Source organism: Zea mays, chromosome 8 (genome assembly GCF_902167145.1).
Source record: "Zea mays cultivar B73 chromosome 8, Zm-B73-REFERENCE-NAM-5.0, whole genome shotgun sequence".
In the NCBI taxonomy this organism is placed as follows: Eukaryota; Viridiplantae; Streptophyta; class Magnoliopsida; order Poales; family Poaceae; genus Zea; species Zea mays.
In genome coordinates, this window is record NC_050103.1 from 71,638,951 (window position 1) to 71,658,155 (window position 19,205).

Below are 19,205 nucleotides of genomic sequence, written 5' to 3' on the forward strand. Positions count from 1 at the left end.
TTGTGGATTTGAATCTGAACTTTGAACAAATAGATAACCAACAAATCTGAGCTGGTTTTGTGGATTTGAATCTGAACTTTGAACAAATAGATAACCAACAAATCTGAGCTGGTTTTGTAGTTTTGAATCTGAACAAATAACTTTGGACTGGGCAACTTTGAACTTTGGACTGGGCAGAGTTTAGAATCTGAACTGGGCAGCAATCTGAACTGGGCAGCAGAGTTTACTCTGAACAGAACAATCTGAAAATGCAGACTCTGAACTGGGCGCTCGGTTACATCCTGGACAGAGAACACTTTATGCTTAAATTCAGCTGCGCTCTGTTACTAACGAACAAACGTGACTAGTCCAATGGTAACTCCTTGCTGCTGTGAACCCTGGCGTCTTATGTTCGAGCTTTGAGATAGGTAGGTTTTTTTGGTTTTGTTTACATTTTTCAATCATTTTTGAATTTTTCTTTTATTTATTTACATGTATAGCACCAGTTTCTCCAAATCATTTCAACCTTTTTTTGGGGTGTTAATGGAGGTGTACCATGATGTTTTGTGCCGGTGCAATTTTTAGAACTAGTTTAACTATTAATGTAAGTATTTGTTATTTTACTAAAGAATAAGTGCTAAAAAACCTTAGGTAGCTAGAAAAATCTATAAACTTGCATGTACACTTCATTTTGGTGTACAATGTTGACAAAAAAATGCAATTTGTTCTGACAAAGTGGTGACATACATCCTACAAAAATGCATGCAACCCTCATATAAGGCTAATTACTAAGTGAGACATGTTCATGCTTGTGATGAGTCTATACTACCACTTTCTCCAAATCATTTTAAACTTTAATGGCATGTTTATTGAACCAACCTATGATGTTGTGTGCAGTTATGCATTTTTCAGACCTAGTTTACTAATTACTGTAATTATTTGTTGTATTTCGTAAAGATATTTGTTACAATACCATAACCTAGCTAGAAAAATCTAAAAACTTGCATGGACCATTCATTTTGGTGTACGATGTTGACAAAATAGTTTCAACTCATTCGGACAAAGTGGTGACACACATCCTAAGAAAGGCATACATCTCTCATATAAGGCTAATTACTAAGTGAGAGATGTTCATGCTTGTGATGGATCTATACTAGCACTTTCTCCAAACCATTTTAAACTTTAATGGCATGTTTATTGAACCAGCCTATGATGTTGTGTGCAGTTATGCATTTTTCAGACCTAGTTTACTAATTACTGTAATTATTTGTTGTATTTCGTAAAGATATTTGTTACTATACCATAACCTAGCTAGAAAAATCTAAAAACTTGCATGGACCATTCATTTTGGTGTACGATGTTGACAAAATAGTTTCAACTCATTCGGACAAAGTGGTGACACACATCCTAAGAAAGGCATACATCTCTCATATAAGGCTAATTACTAAGTGAGAGATGCTATTGCAAGTGAGAGATGTATAGTACCACTATGTCAAAAATATTTCAAAATATTATAACATGATCATAAACCAAACTAATGTGTCCATGAATAGATAATTGCAAAAAAAAACATAGAGATAAATAAAAACAAAAAATTAATATAAAATGGTAGGCAAAACACAAAAAAAGTCTCCTTGTAGGCGCTTGAACCTAGGAGCTCAATCTTATAGTTAGCAGGTAAAACCATTGAGCTATGCACGTGTGTTCGATATATACCCAGCGCTAGTATACTTAAACGCATTAGACTCCGCATTGCCAAACACATTGGGCGCCAAAAACATTTTCGCCGTCGTCACTAAAACAGACTCCGCTCTCATCCTCTATCTCCCGCACTCCTCTTATTTCTCCCCCACTTCTCCAAACCTAATCGCCGCCGCCGGGACACGACGGCTGTCGACGACCTGCCCCCTCGACCAGGTACCTCACCGCCGCCGCTGGGACACATCCGTCGTCGACGACCTGCCCCCTCGACCAGGTACCTCACCGTCGCCCCCTTACCTCTCATCGCGTCGATGAGCTACGTCGTCGCCGACTTCTCTCGCCGCATCCCGCTCTATCTCATTGCCATCCGCATTTCTCTCACCCCTTCCACCTAACACGCCCCATCCACATTGCTCTCGCTAACCCCTAAACCCTAACATCGCTGGATTTGGGTCATCGCAGACGACCTTGATGGTGAACAAAAGGAGGCACAGAAGTCAGAAAGGTCCAACCCCTAAACCCTAACCATCGCTACATTTAGTTTAATTATTCATTCGTTGTTATCAGAGATATTGTAAATTGATTTATGTAATCATTGTGCACTGATACAGTTGTGTTTGGTTCCTTACATTGTGTTATATGCAGTCACATCCATGTTTTAGTAGAGAACTTATGTTTCTAGTACTGGTAGACAAGGTTCAAGAAAGCGCGATTAGGCGTGCGATTAGGCGCGGTTAAGCGCTGAGCAGAGGGTCAACGCATCGCTTACCTACTAAGTGGGCAATTAAGCGCTGGCCCTGCTTAATCGTGCCCATTCGGCATGTTTAAGGGAGAAGAGGAGGGAGAGGAAGAGGAGGAACACCTCCGGGGTCAATCCAGCAGCCAGCAAATCGACGGATCGACGAGAGAGAGAGAGAGAGCGGACGGACCTACGATGGCTGCAGGCAGCAGATTGGTGAGAGAGAGGCGGAGTGGCTGCACGGTAGAGGTGAAGATCGCACGAGGGAGGAGAGGCTTCGGGAGAGGGAGCCGGAGAGCGTACGGCACGGAGGAGGATAGGCTTCGGGAGCGGGAGGCAGAGAGCACAGGGCGGCGGCGCGGGGCGTGGAAGGAGGCAACAGAGTACTAGGTCATCACGGGAGAGGGGTTTTGCGTTGAGCCTCCTGGCAGGTGGGCCTAGTGGGCTGCAGACTCATGAAGAGAGGAGGTGAGGGTTAAGGGCTGCTGCGGGGTGGCCCAATATCATGTATTTTTTTTTCTCTTTTTAACAAAAATGATTAAGCACGATTAATCACGCTTAAGCATTTTCACCACCATACCGCTCGCTCAGCGCTTAGTGCTTTCTTGAACCTTGCTGGTAGAAAGAGATGAGAATATCTTCACTTTTTTTGTTCATCAGCTTGTGTAAATCTACATCGCCTAATCAATGTACTAGCTAGTACTTTGAACATTGTTTAAGCCTGCATAAAGATTTCCACAACCAAACAGGGGAAACACTACAGTTATAGTGCAACCACAATTATGAACTTGCACAATCATAACCAAGCTTCATAATGACTGAATCTACACATCTTATCTATTTGCTTTTAGTCAAATCCTTCCCTGCAAATAGTAGTACCTCTTAGCTTTTAGTAAAATCCTTTACATTATCTAATACACACAGTATGCTTGTTCTTATCTATCTTGCAAGTAGTTCAACATGAGCGAACTGCTTATGAGAGAAGACGGGATAAACAAGTGGAGGAGAATATAAAGAAGATGCAAGATTTGGGTCTGAACAAATATACTTCTGTTCTAAATAATTCTGTCTCACCATCTGCATCAACAAAGGGGAAACATGCAGCAAACAAGATAAATAATAGTTCAGATTCGGATTCATATGTCTCTTTCTATCTCCTTGACGATGATGATCAAGGAGATACTGATGATGACAGTGAATATTATGAGCAGCCAAAACCCCTGGCAATGAAGGTGCTCCTTCTATCTTCAAAGTAGTGGATGCCAAATAGTTGCATTGCATTTCAATGTTTTTAATCTGGTGTTTAATATATGCTCATGCTTTTAGATTCATCTTCTTTATTTCATACCTCTTAATTAATATATGGTCTTGCTTTTAAATGCACATTACTATTTTTTTGTGGACAGTATCCTAGAAGAGGTAGAAACACAACCCTTGCTTCAAAGAAGAAGATAGACCCCAACATGGCTCCAGGCATTAGGTTCAGCAAGAGAGTGAGGGCAGGTGCACAACCAGAGGAGCAATCTTCAAAAAGGCTTCACTCTACAGAGACAGATGGCCACAATGTACAGGAACCAACAAATGGAAATGATCACATACCAAACAGCCCTACTACACCTGGACTTGCTGATCATTTCAGCAGAGCTGCAGAGGAAGCCATGGCATCTGCTGCTCATGACAGTACAGGTGATGCTGAAGGCAACAGTCGTACTACACCTGGACTTGCTGATCATTTCAGCAGAGCTGAAGAGGAAGACATGGCATCTGCTGCTCATGACAGTACAGGTGATGCTCAAGCCAATGTAGCTAGAGATGAAGAAACTGAAGGCAAGTTCTATTTTTTTAGTCAAATAAGGCATCTCTTTTGCTGATTTGCATGAAACAAAACAATTTCATTATTCAATAAAAGCGAATTATATTTTGTAGCTCCTACACAGCGAACACCAAGGAGACTCAGGGCAGCAACCAAGGGAAAACAACTGGACAGGATGACTAAAGTTATGCAAAGGAGACTGCCCATAGCTGTTGAGGAAGGCAAAAAAAGGCCACATGAACCTGTTCAAGCTGCCAAGTTTGCATCAGAGGCTGGCATCATTATTCGGGAAACCATGCCTATCCTAACTCGTTGGAAAGATTACAAGGACGACCAGAAATACTACAACAGCTTTGTGTCACAGCTAAATGTAAGTGCATTACTGATTCTATGGTTCACTTGTATACTGCTTAACCTGAATTGACTAACTATGGAATTGTCATATGCATAGGGGCGCTTGTCCGTTAACACTGAGGACAAGGCAACAAAGGAAGCTTGCACCGATATGCTACGCTCTACGGTAAAAAACCAGCGTTATTGGCTCAAGCAGAAATACTTCAATGGTGTACCTGCAAATGAGATTAGCACAACTTCTCCTGTATCTTACATGACTGATGAACAGTGGAGGGCATTAGTTGCAAAGTGGTCTGATCCAAAGAACATGGTATGGGTATCTTGTCATATATTGTTCTTTCACTATACGTTTGCAAAGGATCTTCGCATATTGAACCTATGATCTAATCTGACATGTTCATTCTCTTGTAGGAAATAAGTGAAAAGAACAAGCAGAACCGCAGTCAAGTCAAGTTTCATCAGGCTACGGGTTCTCGCTGCTATGTGGCACACTTACATGCATATGTAAGTAACTATTACCTTGTACTACTACCTGCACTTTTGCACTCAACTTCTATTGCATTTGATCTGAGCAAACTTCGCTGTGATTGTTTATCCACGAAACAGAAGCAGAAGAGAAACCGAGAAGAACCCAGCTTAGATCAGACCGAAGAACTAGATGCGGTGGACGCCTTCAAGACCTGTCATACCAGCTCCAAACGTGGCCTGAGTGAACCGGCAAGAGAAGCACTTGTAAGTTCATTTGTTTGCTTTATTTAGTGTAATTGTTATGAGATCATATGAGGGAGGCTGGCTGTGGGTCGATGGAACGAAGGGGAGTGAGATCGGTGAGTGAGATCGCCTGTCCCATCCCAGGGGAGTTCAGATCATAGTCTATTTTGTCTGCCATTTGTCTGCCATCAAATTTCTGAAATGAAAGTAAATATCATAGTCTATTTTTTGTAGGACCCGTGCACTAGAAATGTATAGGTTTTAGAGTCTTTGTTAAGCAAATCTGCTATAATTTGTAACTGTTTTCACATTATTTGTCATAGTCTATTTATAGAGTCTTTCAAATGTATAGCTTTTAATTTGCCATCAAATGTATAGCTTTTAAGCAAATCTGCTATAATTTGTAACTGCTATAATTTGCCATCAAATGTATAGCTTTTAGAGTCTGTCAGTCTATTTTTCATAGTCTTTGTTAATGCCTTGTAGGCTATAATTTGTAACTGCTATAATCTGCTATAATGTGCACTAGAAATGAAAGTCACTGTTTTCACATTATTGTTAGCATCTTGCTGTTGCTCATTAGCATTAACATGTTACTGTTTCTGTCCATGATATTTCAGTCTCATATGGAGGCTTTGAGGGCTGAACCTGTTGCTGAAGGTGAGATGCCAGCATCCAGTGTGCACCTTGTGTCGAAGGTGCTGTCCCAGAGCAGCTCACACCAATTCCTGAAAAGCGTCGGCATCAAAACAACGGCAACCTCCAAGGCATCATCATCAAATCATAGTGAGCTTCGGGAACAACTTGCAGCTGAAGCAACGGCTGCTGTTCAAGGTGAACTCGACCAGCTCAGGAAGAAATGTGAAGAAGCTGAGGAACAGCAGGCGAGGACACAAAGGGAGTTGGAGGAGTACAAGAAGATAACAGAGAAGAACAGCAAGGAGATGGAGGAGACCAATGTGCTCATCAAGAAGCTCTTGTCCTTGCATGGTAACTCTTCTTCGACATGAGGGCTGCTAGTCAGAGCTGCTGTTTTTGGCCTGTTCTTTGACATGAGGGTACCCAAAAACTCTAGTTGCTCGTGGGTGTCAACTTTTGATTATATGTTGTTATGTTTGTGCAAACTCAACTGAAATGTGAAGTCAAGTGGTGATGCTGTGAACTGAGTTTAGTGTTGTCCACTTAGTTTGTATGCGCACTGGAATACTAGTTGTATTCATCTATGGAATATGGAATTGTGTGCTCATTCCTCTGTTCTAGTATATTTTGCAAGTTCCAATTAAATTATTCTCTACACATCTGTGACCAAACTGGTGGCATATAATAAAACATATGCCACATCAGCTGCCACTGTACTAGCCACGTCAGCGTTGACGTCAGCGCTGACGTCAGCTGCCACGTCAGCGCTGATGTCATACGCATCAGCACCTTCTAAACGGCTGTTAATGACCAAACAACGACTCTATCTGTGACGATACCGTACCGTCACAGAAACCAAATGGCGTTAACAACGCCGTCAGTTTGCTCGGGCAGACGACGAATTATGACGGAAAAGTGCCTTCCTCAATGACCACAACCGATCGTCATAGAATGAATTCACTTCCTTGACAACGCGGCTTTCGTCACAGAATGGATACACGTCGATGACGAAACTGGGTCGTCCGTCACAACACAACAAATGTGACGCGACCCCTATGACCAAATCGAACTCGTCACAAATTCGTCACAAACCTTTATCTGTGACGATATATACACATGCAGTGACGCAATACGAACGTCATCGATGATAAGATCTCTACTAGTGCACGTGCGAACGTTGTGCGGATAGAACACACAGTACGTGTAGAACAGAGCACACGACACGCGCGGAATGGGCGGTGACAGCGTACACGAAAGTACAGGCGAGTAGCACGCGAACAACACGCGACATGCGTGAACGACGCGTGACGCGTGAAGCAGTACTAAACACTAAATAGATATTAAATATATCATCTAAGTTGTTAAAATCACATTAACACGTATTTACAATCGCATAATTAAAATCGTAAATTGATCTGATTGAGTATTCAATTTAATGACTCACAATTAAGTAGGAAATTAATTAGCGCAGGGGTAGACGCGGGATTCTCACCTTCCGACGACGACAGATGGCGAGGCGAGCTCGCGACGAGGCTGAGCCGGGGCCGCGCAGGCGAGCCACGCCGGCCGCCACGCTGGGCTAGCCGCGCAGGCTGCACGCCGTGCAGGCAGGCCGGCCACGCCGCCGCGCCAGGCGAGCTACGTCGGCCACCACGCTGGGTTGGCCGCGCTGGGCAGCCGAGCCGGACGACCGTGCACCGGTGGACAGCAAGACGAGCATGAACGGTGGGCGCGTCGAGGAAGCGAACGACGTCGACGGTAGGGCACGACGAGGCCGACACGAAGGACGATGGCGATCCGGGCGGCTGCGAGGCGAGACGCAGGTGTGGGGAAGAGAAAGGGAGGAAGAAGGTGTTGCGCGCATCCAACCAGGGAGAGGAGGGACGCCATGCATGGGGCCACTCCTGGTGCTGGGGGTGGAAGAACACACCAGGGAGAGGTGTTGGCTCCATGGGGAAAGGCTCCCGCTGCTGGTGTCCATGGGGAGAAGATGGAGAGGGGAGGTGGCGTGAGACAGGAGAGAAGGGAGCTAGCGGCTCCGCAGGTGCGCGACGTGGGCGCCGAAGGGAGCGGGCTGGCGGTTTTGCCGAAGGAAACGCGACGTGCACGATCTGGACGGGAGGAAGAACGAACGGCAGGAGGAACCGTTAAGAAGATGAATAGTCAACAGGGGTGGGGCCCTGAAAGGGAAATGTGCCCTTGGGCCATTTCTAAGTATTTTGGTGATTGAGTGCCAACACAAGTGGTCATGTGTTAATCTATGCCAAATGATGGACAAAGTGAAAATCAACATAAAGGTATGTTTCTAAGACTTAGTACTTTGTTTTAAGGACTAATGTATTGTGTCTAAGTACTGGAAACAGGAAAAATCAATTTGGAAAAGAGATGGCTTTGTTCAGCCAAAGACTGCTCAGTCTGGGTGCACCGGACTGTCCGGTGGTGCACCGGACTGTGTCCGGTGCGCCAGGCTGGCTCTGGTGAAAAGGCCGCGCTCGGGAATTCGTCGGCGGCGTACGACTAAAATTCACCGGACTGTCCGCTGTGCACCGGACTGTCCGGTGAGCCAACGGTCGGCCGAGCCAACGGTCGACCGCGCGTGACGCGTGGCCGGCCCAACGGTCTGAAGGGGGTACCGGACTGTCCGGTGTGCACCGGACAGTGTCCGGTGCGCCAACAGCTCCAAAACGCCAACGGTCGGCTGCGCCAAAACAGGAAAGAAATCCGCACCGGACAGTGTCCGGTGGTGCACCGGACTGTCCGGTGCGCCAGGCGACAGAAGGCAAGAATTGCCTTCCTGGAATGCTCTCAACGGCTCCTAGCTGCCTTGGGGCTATAAAAGGGACCCCTAGGCGCATGGAGGATGACACCAAGCATTCTCTAAGCATTCCTAAGCACCAAGACTCCAATTCCGCGCATTTGATTCTTTATGATAGCAACTAGAGCTCCATTTGAGTAGAGAACTCTCCGGGTTGTGTTGTGAGCTCGAGTTGTGACTTGTGTGCGTGTTTGTGCTCTGATTTTGTGTCTTGTGTGCGTTGCTCATCCCATCCTTACTTCCGTGCTTCTTTGTGAACATCAAATTGTAAGGGCGAGAGGCTCCAAGTTGTGGAGATTCCTCGCAAGCGGGATATAGTGAAACAAAGCAAAACACCGTGGTATTCAAGTGGGTCTTTGGACCGCTTGAGAGGGGTTGAGTGCAACCCTCGTCCGTTGGGACGCCACAACGTGGAGTAGGCAAGTGTTGGACTTGGCCGAACCACGGGATAAACCATTGTGCCTATCTGTGTTGATCTTCTTGTGGTTATTGTGTTTTGCAAGAACTCCTCTCTAGCCACTTGGCTTAAGTGTGCTAACTCCTAATCAAGTTTTGTGGCATTAAGTTTCAAGTTTTTACAGGATCACCTATTCACCCCTTTCTAGGTGCTCTCAGGCCCACCTACTAGAGTGAGAAATAGAGGGCCGCTCGGATGTGAGCCTGGCCGCTCGGCCAAAGGCCACGACATTTGCTCAACTCGTTTTGTTATTTTGTTTTCTTTTCCTTTTTTTCTTTATATATATATATATATATGAAAATATGATGAAAATTGTAAGAAATCTTAAATAATAAAGTATCCAACTTCTAAATAAAGATTCGATGTAACTTCTAAAAAAGATTGAATATAAATAAACATTTGCACTTAATTAACGTACAAACATCATGCTCTGAAAATGAATGTATCAAAGACTGATTAAAATCTTTATAGTACTCAATGGTTAATTATATTTCACAACATTATATTATTTATAAAAATAGCTCCCCTCTCTAATGGATTTAACAACCAAAAATTGAATTGCTTTTAACTTATGAAAATAGAGAAAAAAAAGAGGATAAAGAGAGGGTAACACCAGAATTTTGAGTATAGAGCAAAGAAAATTTTCTACTTCAAAATTTAGGGTGTTACACTCAGCCAGTGCAACTTGAATTTAACACTATCTCGAAGTTTTTGGTGAGAAATTTCAGGTGTAGCCTATTCACCCCCTCTAGGCTACTTTCACAGACAAAGAGGACAAGGCACAATCGAAGGACAACAAGGGACACTCACATTTAATGCGCACATCTACCCCACGCAGAGGCACAGGAGCACAATGGCAACAAGACAACAGTCGTGTCCAGGCGCAACAGCATGATTACGCTTGTGCCACTGTGCACGCATGTCGCCTGCCATCTCCCTGATGGAACACCTAATACGACGGAAAAGCAAACCGGCCCTCGGGCGCTAAACTCCGCCTCGCCCGACGATGGGCTCGCCCTCGGGCGCAATCTTCGTCTCGCCCGACGTTGAGCTCACCCTCGGGTGTTGTCTCTGCCTCGCCCGAGCTCGCCCGCGGCTACCTGCTCCACCGTGAATCCCGTAGGTGACCACTCCGCCAACGGTGTCAAACGTCAGGGAAAGTTTGACCATCACCTCGGGAAGACTTCCGCCTCGCACAAGCATGGCTCTGACCTCGATATCCGCAGCGAAAGACTCCTAACGTCATCCAGGACAGGGACGCTGACGCATCCCGTAAGCAGGCTTTTTACCTATACAGAGGCCATGTTACAACCACTATGGTATGGCATCTCTTCCCCTCGAGGCTCAGGCGTACGACCAATCCCTCGGCCTCGGTCTCGACTCTCAGCAGGGAAACATCAAGCTCAAGTCAACAACTGAGTGCAACGTCATGTCACCCACAGGACGCCAAGACATCTCCCCTGAAAACATGATGGCCCCCGGCTCAGCAGCGTACATTTCATATATGTATAAATAGGGCAGTCATAACTCCTCCAAGGGGCAGGGGCGAACACTTGGTAGTTTTCCTCCGGTCTTTCGGTATTGGCACTTGTCTCAATTAGTTCTACTGACTTGTTCTAGTGACTTGGTGACTTCCCCTCTGTCGCCGTGCTTGTAATCTCTATTGCAGGCACCTTTGTGCGAGTAATATAAGTTTCATCCCACTTTGCTGGAAGTAGGCCGGGCATCACATTGCTCGAACCAGTATACATTGCTTGTGTCAGCTCGCACACCATCTAAATTTTGGATACACGATATTATTTCACTAGTTGGTTAGGACCGTTAGTCCAAACACACAGGAAAAGGCACTAATAATTATGTGAACAAGTAGTCCCAGTACTCGCCACCGATGTCCTCGAACTCGATCACTGCTCCTGGATCACTGGTCGAGCGTCCTTGCATCATTGCCGGCGGCGTCCCCTGATCTTTCCTCGCACAAGCGAACGACACCATGGTCGGAGTCGGATCACGGCCAGTTGCCGGCATCACACTCCGATGATGGCTTCTTGTACCAACAGCAGAATCATCGTGATTAGCTACCCTCCTCTTCCGGCGCAACACGCGGGCCGTCTCGGCGCAGCCGTCGTCCCGGGCCGCGGCCGCCGCCAGTTCGCGCTGCACCACGTCGAGCGGGAAGTTGAGGTGCGCGCGGGGGCCGCGCATGCGCAGCGCCGCCTTGTCGTAGGCCAGCGCGGCGTCCTCGGCGGTCGCGAACGTGCCCAGCCACACCCGCGCGCCTTTCCGCCGCGTGTCCCGTATCTCCGCCGCAAACTTGCCCCACGGCCGCCGCCTCACGCCCCGGTAGCTCTTGCACGCCGCCGCCGCCTTGGAGCTGCAGCTGGCCCGGTGGCCGTGCTGCCGGTCTGCTTCTTGGCTCGCCGCCGGCGAGGCAGCGATGAGCAACTCGCCGGAGGCGGCGGCGTCCGACGCGAGCGCCGCGCCATTGAGCAGGAGCTCGTCCCACTCCTCGGCTCCCATGGAAATCCACCTCCCCAGGCTGGGAAGCCTCTCCAAGATCGCCTCCGGCGGCCTCATCTCGGTCGTCGAAGGCGCCGCCGGGGTTCCGGAGCCTATGATGGCAGCCCACACATTCTCGAGGATGTTTGCGGCCTGGTCAGCAAGCTGCTGGTGCGAACCATCATCCGCTGCTCCAATCGCCATTGCTGCCTGCTCGTGGAACTCGAGCGAATCTCCTCCTCTGAAGATCGTAGCCGTGGACTGAACTGGGGTTTATATACCTGCTGCCTCTGCCTGCCTGCCATCGGCCCGGCTGTGTCATGGCTGGCAGTTGGCGATTTCTAGCAAATGAAGCAAGCGTGGCTCATTCGTCAATGTAGCTAGCGAAACCCGGGGGCGGGGTGACTAGCTGGCCTGCAAACTTGAGCGTTCCTGTGCTGTGCATGAATGGTATGGTACCTGCCTCTTGCGCTTGCGCGCGCGGTTGACTAAAAGCATGATGGATACCACCAACCAGGTCGTGCATATGTCAGCTAGCTAGCAGCAACATTTTTTCAGAGTTAGGGCAGCATTTTTGTTGTTGTTGAATTAATGGAAGTAGTCGTGCGCTTGCATTGAAATTTGTTGTGCGAGAAATTTCTCCAAATGAAGCTAAGCTTCTTGGAGATCAGCTGATCACTGGGTCGTTTTGAACAGAATTCGACTCGAACATGCATGGCATTGCATGGCGACGCCAATATATATTTTACAGTCTTGTAGCTAGGAATATTATACTGGCTAGTGACGATGAGTGCTCTGCTGACTATTGGCACACAACATCCCCATCGATTCTCCAAAAGAATAAGCATCTCGGTCATGTGGATTGGCGTGTTGAGCGAGAAAATCAATCTTCTCATGATTGGGTCATCTTCTTCCTCATCTCCTCCCCTGACCTCTCGTCCGGTCGCTAGCTTGACAATTAAGCATGCAGACGCAGGTGCATGTCCTGGTGCAGTGGTCTATATATCATTGCACGCGGCGGATCATTCAGACGACACAGCCACTCGTTTATGGAGGTTTAGTTTATTAACTAGTTTATCCTTGAGCTTCACCTGCAAGTTAAGCTAAGCTAAGCTAAGCTAAGCTAGCTAGGCCATGGCCCATGGGCATCAGATCGACTAGTAACAACGACGGTTTCATCGGGTCTCGAGTTGGACGCACACGCACTTCATTGAAGCCGGAAGCCAGCAGTGCGCGCGGATATGCTTGGCTTTCGGGAGGAGATAGATCGCGTGTGGCGTCCCGTTGCGCTGCTCCTACGCCGCTGTGAGCAGAAATCTATACTATCTATTAAGAACGCAAGGGGTAGGCTGCCTCCCCTGGTTCTGCCTCCGGGTAATCTGGACCGTTCGTTTGCCTCCGGGTAATCTGGACCGTTCGTTTCATCCAGGCGATCCGACCCGTTCTGCCTCCCAACCGTGGACTGCCTCCCAACCGTGGACGTACATCCCCGCGCCAAAAAATACATCTTAGTGCGGTACCAGAGGAATTAGTCTGAGCAACAAACAATCCACGCCAACGTTTATAAGCCACGTTTGGTCTGTCTTAGTGGCCGGTATGGTACTAATCTAATAAATCCCATAACAGTGCCTGCGTGCAGCCCAGTGGTTCGTGTGGCCCAACCGTTGGTGCGGCCCATTATGCAGCCCAGCCTACAGCGTCTGTCATCCTCTTCGGCAGCCCTAAACCTCCACGATGGCGCGCCGCACGCAGAGATGTGCCCACGTCCTCAATCTGCCTCCACGACGGCGCGCCGCACCACGACTTCAATCTCCCCCCCCCCCACGACCTCAACCGCTCTGCCAGAGTCAACACCGTCCAGCTCCGGTCACCGGTTCATGGAGGCGGCGGCGGTACTCCTTCGGCAGGCAAAGGAGCAAAGTTGGAGGCGACGAGGGTCCAGATCCGGTCGCCGGCGTCCATCCGGGGTTTGGAAGCGCCGCGGCCAGCTGGAGATGTCGCCAGCCAACTCTCGGGCTTCCTCTCCTCCATCCCCGAGATCGTCGCTCGTGGAGATCTCGCCAGCCAATGCCCGGGTGAGAAACAGGTGCGTCTGCTCATCATCTTTGTGTAGGCACCCTTCGTTCTCCACGGATGCTCGCGACACAATCGAAGAAACTACTCTCCCTCTCCACGACCACGTCCTCCACTCCCCCCCCCCCTCAATCACGAGTTCATCGTCGTCCACAACCTCCCCTCCTCAAAGACAACTGACTTTGTCGGCACCCCTTCTACAGGGTCCTCAATCCCCACGCCGCCATTGAACCCGACTCCAAGCTCGAGTTCGATATGCCCGATGCCTTGCGTGTGTACAAGATCGACTGTGTCGAGCGCTTCGACGACACCAAGTCCGTCCCGTCGTCCCCCAATGGCAATTCCACCAACGGCGTCGCGTCCAAGGACTTCGCTACAGGCATCTCCTCCCGACTCTACCTACCCGCGAGAGTGGATCCCGAGAAGAAGCTCCCCATTGTTGTGTTCTTCCACGACGGTGCATTCATGGTCCACAACGCCTCCTTCCCGCTGTACCACATCTACATCGCATCTGTCGATGTCGCGGTGCCCGCTAGCCGCTGATCGTGCTCCCTCACTCGCGATGCTCCCCCCTGACTGGCCTCCCCTTTGTTTATTGAACGATTCTTGTATATTATCAGGTGAGGATTGGTAAATTCATTGACTGATCTTGCCCCCTCTCTTAGGTTCAGGTGTTGTTGTTGCGTGCACAGGTTCAATTGTCTACACTTGTACAACAATTTAGTGAGGTTGATACTAACTGTATGCTCGCTTTGCTTTCTTTTGTGTCACAGTTCTGTACAAGATTATGCTTAATATGAAGAACTAAGGAATATAATTCAGAGGTAAAGGTTGTAATTGTTTTTGCATGTTTCGTCTTCTGTATATGAAATTTGTTTTTACATTATGTGTGTAATTGGTGTCGTTTCTGATTATTGATTGTGCCTCTTACCAGTTTGATATGTTGTCTACACTGCAACTTATCCCAACAATAAGAGTGAAAATGTGCCAATTTTATAATCTTAAATAAACATGAGACCAAGGTGAGCTGTTGTTTTTTAAAAACTCACCCTCACTATTTGTTTCCATATGAGCAATTTGCATTTTAATAGCATTTTTGCATCACACTTTATTACAATGTCTTGTGTAAGGCTCTAATTGTTGTTAAGTGTTCGTGTATGCCCAGGTGATTTTTTGTTATCATCTTGTATGTGCAGGTTTAGTGTTCAAAATGGCGGCCTTAGGCAGGCTTGGTGGTCTTCTAAGTTAGGTTTAGGGCCACTGGTAGCTTGTCTCCTTCAGTGTTCAAAGCTCCTCATGTCCACCAGGCTATTCATTGGTGGTGAGTTTTTGTTGTCTTGTTTCCTCTAATATACCAACAGCCTTCCATTTTTATGTTTATTAGTGTTCTTTGGTTAGGTCTTGACGTGAAACTAAGACAAGCATTCAGTTAGTTTGGACAGGTTACTAAAGTTTGTATACACATTTGAATGCTATTATGATGTGTGTTAGTGGCTCACTGAATGGTATTGATCCAATTTCCTCTACTGTTGCGTAATGGTAGATTACGAACAGCAAGCTAACAACTTCGATCATTGGGCTTTTGGTTACCGATATAGTAACAATTCCAACAACAAGGTCTGGGGTATGCTGTTTTGGTAGCTCAGGAGATGCAATGCTTACAATATTGTCATCTTCCTCATCATCCGAATAATCAAATACCACTGTTCTCTTTCTGTTATTTGCATTAGTGGATCCCCTCTTGTAGTTTATCCCATGTTCATCATCGCTGCTATTTCCATCTGCTTCTTCCTTCGCACAAATTTGTGCATCAGCAGTAGCTAAAAATACTAACAGCATTAGTTCTATATTAGCATGCTTGTAAAGGGTTGATATACAGGACTAGATATGTGCTGAGAGTTATAGACGAGAAAGTAAAGCACAAAGAATTTGAATATGAACATTTGTGAGATAATACCTGCAACACTTGCTACAGCTGTAGAATTAGTGGTACTTGGAGGCATAGGTTTTGCTGATGCACGACCCCACATGTTAGCCAGCGATCCACCATTACTAGGCATGGCCTTTCCATTTTGAGCTTTACTTTTGCTTGCATAGGCATCAACTGATTGTTCTTTGTCAACAGGACCATTGCCAGCCTTATCTAATATTGTGGAATTATCCTTCTCGGACTTAGTGTCTGCTCCCTGCTTTGAACTTACAGGCAAATCTTGCCGCCGAGCAGTAACAAACTGCTCCTTTGGAGTAACACTAGGCTTAGACTATGCGGCGGCTGCAGCACTATTCAAGGGCTTTGGTGGCAATGAACTCACATGCTTTCCATTGGATGTTCGCTTGACAAAAGAATTCAAAACACCACAAAACCTGTGCATGATTGTGAAGTGACGAAATTGAGAATACTGATCAGGGATAAAAGTTGCATAAATATACATGCATATGAACACAGGTTTGCATCAAGGTATTATCTTTGACAAATTTCACTATTTTATATATAAATCTATCTCCATCTATATGTGTGTTTGGTTATGTATATTCTCATCTGGTTATGTCTTTGCTTACAATTCCTTCGTGGGCATGCCTTAGACTTGGGAGAAAACCAAATGGGCTAAGAGAACAATACCTATTATCTCTCAAACAGTTCTCATAATCAAAAGGCTGATTGAAAAGCTCCTCTGCCTGCACAAATTCATGATTCCAAAGTATAGCTGTATCTTTTGGAATACAGGCCTGGATACTGTAGATCTGAACCGAACAAGAATCTTTGAAAATTTGCCTTGCTTCTGCATGGAAGACAGATTAACTTTTCACATAAGAAATTTGACACTAGATAAAAGAAACATATCGCTGGGAAGTGAAATGGTTGTTTTCCTTTTTTGCTACTGACTAAGAAGAGATCCAGATGTTCTGATATTCACAGAGGTAACTGCATGCCGGACAGCCGGAGTAACTAATATTGTTGGCCTCCAACTGTATACATTTTGTTAGCTATTTATGTTTGCATTTTAGCTGGTGATATGGGTTAATAAGCTGATCAGATCCCTCCCTCTGTTTGCCATTATTATACTTTCATATAATGCATAGTACTACATGTTTTCTTTGACCTTCATTTGATTACTGACCATTGTGTTATAAAGCTACTTCTAACTTGTGTGCCAAATTACATGTTACGACTATTCATTCGATTATCTGGCCATGATGGATTACCCACTTCCATCAGAACTTCCCATGCCTTTGTCAGCCAATCCTATTAAAGAAGTTAGTCCTTAAACATCAATTTCCATGCATCATGTCGCTCTGTATATCATGTCTTGCTAAGTTTAAGCATTTATGAATCTTGTCGCTGTGTATATCATGGCTAAGTGGTAATTGCCCTTATGTTTACATGAGCAGTGCGTACAACATATATGCGCAGATTGTAAATGAATGACATAATGTTAGTTGTGACATAAGATGAGCAACACTAACTCCTTTGTTTGGCCATTGGTCGATGTTCAAATATATTTGTACTTGACAAAGGAAATTGTTATATGGTGAAAGTTGTGCTGACCTTTTTTTTAGTTATAGCAAAAGCTTCTTCTGAAAGGTGCAACTCTGACTAAATATTTCATTTTTGGTGAAAATTGTTATATGGCTTGATTATCTGAATGGGAAATACATTAGTTGAAACTGAAAAACAAAATTGAGTATACACAGTAACATCCATATTTTTTGGGATGCAGATTGGGCCACTGAATTCATTGTGTTTTGGGCTTTCTTTTAGATATTTTATTTCTTGCATTTCTGGAACTAAATTGTGTACGACAAACTGTATATATTAATAAAAGGACTTCCCTTATATTTCATTTATGCATTGTCCTTACCCCGGTACCACACATGAAACTAAACGGTAGGAGTATATTTGCTATGTAGACCAAATGGCTAAAACCATCCAATATTTTCATAAACTGAAAATGCAGAGAAAGCAATAAAGTTGTATCAATACAACCGTACAGGCTTAGTAGGAGCTTCTAATATCTAGCACTAATAATATGTAGAATGACATATGACTGAACAAACAATATGAGGACTGGTAACAATATTGATTTTGCTAATAGGGCTTAGATTGGATACTATGATTTGTTCCCATGTGATTTTTCCAGTCCTCTGTAGGGCTTGAAGATCATCCTTTGACTCATTTATGATATATTGGCCCATGATCTACATGTTAAGACACCTTTGTTTTACCACCTCAATATATTGTTTCCTTGGTTTTGTATTCTTTTAATTTAAAACAACCTACCCTGCTGCCTTGCCGGGGAGTGGCCAGCGACCGCTCCACATGACCACATCGGCTGAGGACATGAAGGAGGCACCGACAGTCACAGAGGTGCTGTACAAGTGGACAAACATCGGCAAGGGGTGGCAGTCGCGCTGGTTCGCGATCCACGACGGAGTGCTCTCCTACTCGAAGATCCTGCCTCTAAGGACGCTGCCGCAGGGAGGACCTGGGCGCGGATCTTGAACTAAAACTAAAGGATGCCTATGTAAGTTATATTTTCTCTCACATTTACATCAAAACTTATTTTCCAATAATCAGCAGACCTTGACATGTTTCTATATACTTTCTCTCACATTGACAAGTTTTTTAGATTTATTGCAGGCCACCTTTATTTGCTTAATGAGTCGTCGATCTTCACACATTTTTTTAGATTCATCGTAGTTTTTATGCATTCTTTACATGTTTTTGTCCTTTTCAGATTTAGTATAGGTAAGCTTTTTTTGCTTGGACAGTCTATTTCTCTTTGCTTCGACAGTTTCTTTTAGATTCAGGTAGGCCACCTTTCTTTGCTTAGTGTGTGGTCGATTTTGACACGTTTTTCAGATTAATCATAGTTTTTATTCATTCTTGGCATGCTTTTGTCTCTTTTTTCAGATTAGTCTTTATTCATCCTTGACATGTTTTTGACTTTTTTCAGATTTAGATTCAGTACATCTAAGCTTTCTTTGCTTGGACAGTCTATTTCTCTTTGCTTGGATAGTTTTTTAGATTCAAGTGACTTGGTGCGGTTCATTTTGTTCTTAGTATGTTTAGATGTTTTTGATTCTGAACTTTCCATGGTGCTATTCGTAGAAATCCTGGATTAAACACCATGATGGTGAATTTCTCGGGGGGGGGGGCATCAATTGGACCACCTGATTTTCTCTTCTTTGATATCAAGTTTTACCATGGAAAAAGTTCAAATGTTTTTTATTCTTGTGCAAAGAGTTGTTGTGACAAAGTGCTCTATTAGTATTAGACTATTAGTACAACATAGGCATCTTTTGCTCCTCCCCTGTTCTCCCAGCTCCAAAGCTCAGAATTCTGCTAGCCAGCTAGGAATAGTTTAGGAGTGTCGTCCAAGTAACTTAAGCATCATTTCCTACTCCTCGGAGGCATGGAGTCTCCAGA

General features: G+C 45.5%; 1 protein-coding gene and 1 pseudogene across 1 annotated transcript; both read right to left on the bottom strand.

Moving 5' to 3' along the window:
- Positions 1 to 10,828: 10,828 nt before the first annotated feature.
- LOC103636999 (ethylene-responsive transcription factor ERF094) lies at positions 10,829 to 12,241 on the bottom strand. The gene has a single exon (XM_008659286.4). The coding sequence runs from the start codon at positions 11,906 to 11,908 to the stop codon at positions 11,063 to 11,065; it is 846 nt and encodes a 281-aa protein (XP_008657508.1). The 5' UTR covers positions 11,909 to 12,241; the 3' UTR covers positions 10,829 to 11,062.
- Positions 12,242 to 13,900: 1,659 nt separating this feature from the next.
- LOC103637000 (uncharacterized) lies at positions 13,901 to 16,573 on the bottom strand (annotated as a pseudogene).
- Between the last annotated feature and the right edge of the window lie 2,632 nt (positions 16,574 to 19,205).

What these genes read in the sequence shown, in the direction of transcription:
- LOC103636999 (XM_008659286.4), bottom strand. Translation starts at nt 11,908, where the DNA reads ATGGCGATTGGAGCAGCGGATGATGGTTCGCACCAGCAGCTTGCTGAC.